Source organism: Phymastichus coffea, unplaced genomic scaffold, assembly GCF_024137745.1.
Source record: "Phymastichus coffea isolate CEN01 unplaced genomic scaffold, Cenicafe_Pcof_1.1 PCOF00028, whole genome shotgun sequence".
Lineage (NCBI taxonomy): Eukaryota > Metazoa > Arthropoda > Insecta > Hymenoptera > Eulophidae > Phymastichus > Phymastichus coffea.
Window position 1 is genome coordinate 2,733,129 of NW_026706839.1, and position 6,000 is coordinate 2,739,128.

The 6,000-nt window shown below is 41.6% G+C and overlaps 1 protein-coding gene across 1 annotated transcript; it reads left to right on the plus strand.

The window, feature by feature from the left end:
* Window positions 1-3,579: 3,579 nt before the first annotated feature.
* LOC131662940 (15-hydroxyprostaglandin dehydrogenase [NAD(+)]-like) lies at window positions 3,580-4,826 on the plus strand. Its single transcript, XM_058932959.1, has 6 exons — window positions 3,580-3,747; window positions 3,814-3,937; window positions 4,000-4,106; window positions 4,169-4,339; window positions 4,417-4,556; window positions 4,625-4,826. Exons 1-6 carry the CDS (start codon window positions 3,652-3,654, stop codon window positions 4,773-4,775), a joined length of 789 nt encoding a protein of 262 aa, XP_058788942.1. The 5' UTR covers window positions 3,580-3,651; the 3' UTR covers window positions 4,776-4,826.
* Window positions 4,827-6,000: the final 1,174 nt, after the last annotated feature.

Consider the following 6,000-nt stretch of genomic DNA (forward strand, 5'->3'; position numbering starts at 1 on the left):
ACTTCAATTTTCCGTGAGCGCGTACTCGCTCGCTCTTCATAAACCACAAAGTCTCTCGTTACCCTCTATCGCGCGCATAGACGCACACGTACACGGCTGAGTCTGCGGGGTGTATACTTAGAAAAGGCGCGTGCGGCGCTCGCGGCTCTCCTTTTTATTAAGCGCTTACTCGTTACCGGGGCCACCATTTTATTTCGCACCCACGCGATATTTTACTCTCTTTCTCTTTTTCTCCCTCTCACACTCGCTCGCGGCCTCCTACCCCACTCATGCAAAACGTGACGGACGCGCCAAAAGAGAGAGAGAGAGAGAGAGAGAGAGAGAGAGAGAGAGAGAGAGAGAGAGAGAGAGCTCGGCCTCTCCGGCTGCATCCTTTTATGATTTCTCCTTTTTTTCTTTTCCTTCGCAACGACGTCTCTTCTCTTTCAACTTTGATTATTTATTTTTTTACGACGGACTTTCTGGTTATTTTATGTCAGGGCATGCTGCCTCTACTTTTTATTTTTTAATTTTTTTTGCTTTCTCTTTGTTGAACGTCATTTTATGATGCACGTGCGTCGGTTCATCTCTGCTCTTTTATTTATTATCGAATGAAATTATTCGTAGTTTAGATGAATTTACTTTTAAACTATTATTCAATTGAACTTCGAATGATCGGAGGAGCCATTGAACATCTCACTACAAATCGTTGGTATGTCAAATCACTAGATGACAATATTGTTCGAATTTTCTATTTTCGAGAAACGCACTCGATCATTCCACTTTGCTTTCAATATTTCCATCAATATTTGAATCATCGAATCATCGCATTAAAAATCATTGGAGATGCAGCAAGCACGTATCTAAGAAACGAAACGTGGATGGAGAAAGTGCAAAGAAAAAAGAAGAACGAAAAGTCAAAAAACGAAACTTGTTTGGTGTCCAACAGAGCGTCCCCACGTCCGAATCCACCTATAGCACACGAGCTTAAGCTCAACATCGCTCCTCCTCGCGGTGCATATATCACCGTCATCTCCGGCTCTTTCTTTCTTTCTTTCTCTTTCTCTGACGAGGTCCACCATCTTTCTGCGAAGGGCATCACATGCGCAGCCATGTTGGTAACACACCACACGTATACGTACACTCAATTCGATCCGTCATGCCGCCGCGCCTTCTCCGACGGATTCCGATGCGCCGCACGTTCTTCAATTACGCCAACCTTTTAAGGACTCGAGAGAGCGAGAGAGAGAAATTAATTCATGTTCGCACGCGCATCTCATTTTTGCGTTTAGAGTATCTACGCACGATAATTTCCTATACCCTCGAGATTTATTGTTTTTAATGTTCGGTTTAGTTTCTTTTGAAGAGCTGTGTTTCGCAACATGAATTGTACGTCGCGAGCGATCAAACTTAATTGTTATTAAAATAGGCTCCGGGATATCGAATAATTCAATCAGATAATTGTCGCTGTTACCGAAAATAGCATCGTGCATTGTCAGCTCGGTCTCTCCGAAAAAGTCTCTCGACGCGTTCGCAATATCCACGTGCATATTCGCGTGCTGAGTGTGGTAAATCAATCAATCACGGCAATTAGTCATGGCTATGCGACTCGAAGCCTATACTCAACGACAAAAGCGCGTGGTATCGAATGCCAATCAAGATCGAAATGCGTATTTCCCACACGTCAGTGTAATTTTTTATATTCCGCTAAGTCGCAAGTCAATAACACATAAACACATTGGCAAAATCGACGTTCGTATCACGTATAAGAATACTCCGCGAAACGATATATATCATTGTATCTTTCTTTCTTTGCCTCTGCGCGCAGGAGTGAGCAGCATGCAATTACACGATTAATTCCATCTATATTTTGCATAATTGTCGTTATAATTATGACGCGGACAATTGCGAAGCCAGCGCCATTCATCATCGGTCGCAAATGCACGCATTTACAGGGTGAATTAATTAGCATAGAGCTTGTCTCGTCATCGTGGAAAGTCTTAAAACAGAGCGCTACATTGATAAATCTTGAGGGAGCAATCGTGTAGATGCATCTCGAGAATCTTTTAATAACAGGCCGATGCTCGATTGATAATTCCATACAAGGTTTTCTGTGTGTTTCGGGGATTTCTTTTTTCAGCCGCAGGTGACCGTGTAAGGGTTTGACGTGATGATGAGCGAGTTTCGCCGAGCTGTGCGAATCATCGTCATTATTACATGTGTGTGCGCGGGTAATGTTTAGCTTCAGTGCCTACACTGCCACTGGATTCGACGGACGTATATAATTCGGCGTGTGCTGATTTAACGCTACCGATCCGCGATTAGCTTGGACACTCGCCGATGTTTTATGATGATTAAGTGCTCTCACTACATAGTGTTGGGGCTTTGGAAATAGTTCGGGATCATTATCGCGTGCTTCGAATTTCGCCGTGGATGCCATTGTTGCGAGCTCGTAAATCTACTGGATTTATCGTAGCTATTATGTTATAGAATTTTTTCTTTTTCACGAGCTGATGCGACATAGATCGCAATCGAATAAAGTCACGTAATACATGTGTATTTTAAATATAAAGCGAAGTTGAAACCTTATAGTAATTATTAGCTAGATGGGATGGTCGATGTCGAAGTTTACACCATAACTATGCATAAATTTTACATCTAGAATTGTTCTATAGATATGTAAGAAAAGGAGCACAACTTGAATAGTAATTATCTTATGCCACGTGTAAACCGCCGGGTAAACTCATTTTAAAAATGAGTCGACACACGTGTGCACGGTCCAGAGCTGCTTCGAAAACTAATGATTAACCTTCGAGAAATGTACTCGACTGTGCACGCGCGCGGTAAATCAAAATCTTGCGCGAGCAACAAAAGTAATGAAAGCCGCGCGCGAACATTGTAACGAAAATAAAAAGCAGTCATATCTCAGAGAAGCCCACTTGGCGCTTGGTGTGCTGTGAAGCAGCGCCGAAAAAACGAAAAGAAAACCTACATGGCAAAACATTGATTTACAACGTGGCGTTTTACGGTCGGAGAAAGAAAGAGTCGATTAGAATGAAGCGCGTGCGCGGCACAGCGCGGCACACAACCCCTCTATATACTATATGGGAACTTGCGGACATTTAATTGCAGGCTACGGCTGACCGTGTGTGTCGGGGGAGGCTATTCTTCTTTTGCGCGATATATATATTTTTTTTCTAACTCTTCTCCTCCACCGAGAAAGTATTTCTCTTTGAGAGCGAGAGAGAAATGTCTAGTCGCGAAACTGTAAAAGAATCAAACGAACGATACGATGGATAATAACAGAGCGCGCAGAAACGAGCTTGGCCCATGTGGTCGGATCCGAGGTTGCGCCAAGTGCATATAAGGTGACTAATGTTTATACTGCAACGGACTTTTAGGACGTAATCAAGCCTCGGGGAACGATGGAAAAGTCTTGTTTCTTCGCAATTCGTATGTAATTTGTTTGCCTGCCTTTCCTCGTAACAATGCTCTTCAATGCCAAACTTGTTAGCAACAGTTATCGTTCAGACCGCTGACGATAAGAAACAAACTAGTTTTTTTGTTTGTGCATGTCAATGCTATTCCGGAAATTATTCGTTGAAATACTACTGCAGTAGGATTTTAGCCGTCACTTTGCAAACACCTTGCCAAATTTAACGTTCAAGAAAAATGAACGATCTCAAAGAAAAAGTGGTGGTTATCACTGGTGGATCTAGTGGTATTGGTTTAGCTATCGTTAAACAATTATTAAATACGGAAATTAAGGTTAGTCTTGCTTTTGTTAAAATCGACTGAATATTACACTAACAAATATTTTTTCAATCGTCGCAGTTCCTCGCTATGTTTGAACTGGATCACGAAAACTCTAGAAAAATAGTAAAAGATTTAGAAAAAGTGTATAAATCAAAAATCGGACTATATCCATGTGACGTATCAAAAACTTCTCAGTTAGAAGGTGAGTGCTTGCAATTTACGTTTCTTTGTTTTCAATAAGCAATAATTGATAATTCTAAACAGAAAACTTCGAGAAAGTATTTCAAACGTACAACACTGTCGATATTCTCATAAATAATGCTGGAATTGCCCATGAAGATAATCCAGAGCTCATGATGGACGTCAATTACGTACATATAAAAAATCTCATGTATTTTATTAAGAATAGTTGACATTGATGGAATTCCCACAGAAAGCTGTCGTCTTGGCTAGTTTGATGGTGATCAAACGCATTGGAAAACATAAGGGTGGCGAAGGTGGCACCATCGTTAACATCGCGTCGACATTGGGACTTCAAAATATTTTCTATCCTATTTACTGCTCTACTAAACACGCTGTTGTTAGTTTTACGCGAACAATGGAGGTTTCATTTTATCATTTGACTTTCTTGAAAAATTATTAACAAGCATTCAACTAGAAATAATGGAACATTGTTAACAGCAACATTACGAAACGACTGGTGTTAGAGTGGTTGCAATCTGTCCAGGTTTGACTGATACACCGATTCTTGATACCACCTATAATAATTTGGAATTCAATACTTATTATCTCATGGATATTTCATCTCTGAAGAAACAATCGTAATGGAATTTTGATAGTTCGATGCCAGAGAACTGGATGTTAATGAAAAATTACCGTTCCATTTCAGACCTGATACCGTAGCTGCAGCAGTAATGAAGATCATCAAAGAAGGAAATTGTGGATCCGTTTGGGTTGTGGATAACGACGAGCCGCCATTCGCAGTGAAATATCACCCTCAAATAGATCTTCTCGCAAATTCTATCAAAAGTAATTTGTAAATATAACTCGAAAGATACAATGTTAATTTAAAAATGAAAACGCGCACAAGAGTCGCACATCATGCGTTTTTATAAACCCTTCTCCCTCTCGTTCGAGCTCATCAATCATCTCGTACTGCTACTCTTATTTCGTGAAAACTCGGCAGATCTTCGTTGGTACTCCGCAGGCGCCACCTGGCCGGATGTGGATATTCATCTTATGCGCCCGCGCGCCGGCTAAAGGTATCCGGGTCTTGCGGGTTCGCGATCACTCTGGAAATATACGAACGACCAACTCATTTGTAACTGACTACGCGGCTAATTAATCAGAGAGTTTTAGAGCTATAGACAGAGTTTAACGAGATAATTGCAGCAACAAAAAAGTACGCCGGTATGCTTGAGTAATTTTACGCGTGCAAACGTTTGTTTGAAACCTGCCATTTCTTATCAGGACCGCATGCGTGCGATCTGTAATCGACATCCGGGGAGCAGTTACGCGCCGCGAACGAATGAATGACCGAACGCGAATGAATATTAGAGAGTTTCTCAATGGAAGTTACGCGCCGCTACCACCGAGGGCTCATGTTACGCGCGCTACGTTACGATCTCTTCTGTTGAACCCGATGAATCTCTGTCGGTCTGAGGCCAAAGATATCATAGCTCAGCTCGTGACTGCAATGTATATGTTTCATTCAGCCCTTTGCGATCGGACCTCAGATGTGTACAATGGATATTTATGAATGATGAGCCGACGAGTCATGGTATATATTCAAAGTAGACGGAGTTCCAAGCGACCCGAGCAAATTCAAGTTTTAATGCGTTTTAATCTGTCTATATTCGTCTATTTTCTTTGCAGCTGCATAATTTGCTCTCTCAAAAAGTTGCTTGCTGGGAAAATTGATACACACATTTAGATAAATGAACTCGATATTCCTTAAGTAAAGAAGTGAAAAAAAACTGGAGCGATAAACGTTGAATAAAAAATGCTTAATAGCCTCCAATAACCAGCTAAAAATACTCACTCAATTTTCAATCCCCCTCTCGGATCCCGCAGTTTTAATCCAAAAGCTCATCGAGTCTCTCTCTCTCCCACGTATCGGCTCGTTTGCAAGCCTGCGCGCGGGCGCTCCTCGTCGGCGCAATAAAAGCACGACAAACTTGTGGCATATCCGCCGCGGAGCCTCCAAGTAAAGAAAAAAAACAGAAAAAAAACGCACACGGCAGAAACGAGAAAAATAAGACAAGA

What these genes read in the sequence shown, in the direction of transcription:
- LOC131662940 (XM_058932959.1), top strand. Translation starts at nt 3,652, where the DNA reads ATGAACGATCTCAAAGAAAAAGTGGTGGTTATCACTGGTGGATCTAGT. An exon ending in TATTAAATACGGAAATTAAG is followed by an intron (nt 3,748 to 3,813) that starts GTTAGTCTTGCT and finishes CAATCGTCGCAG; the next exon opens with TTCCTCGCTATGTTTGAACT. An exon ending in TCATCTCTGAAGAAACAATC is followed by an intron (nt 4,557 to 4,624) that starts GTAATGGAATTT and finishes GTTCCATTTCAG; the next exon opens with ACCTGATACCGTAGCTGCAG.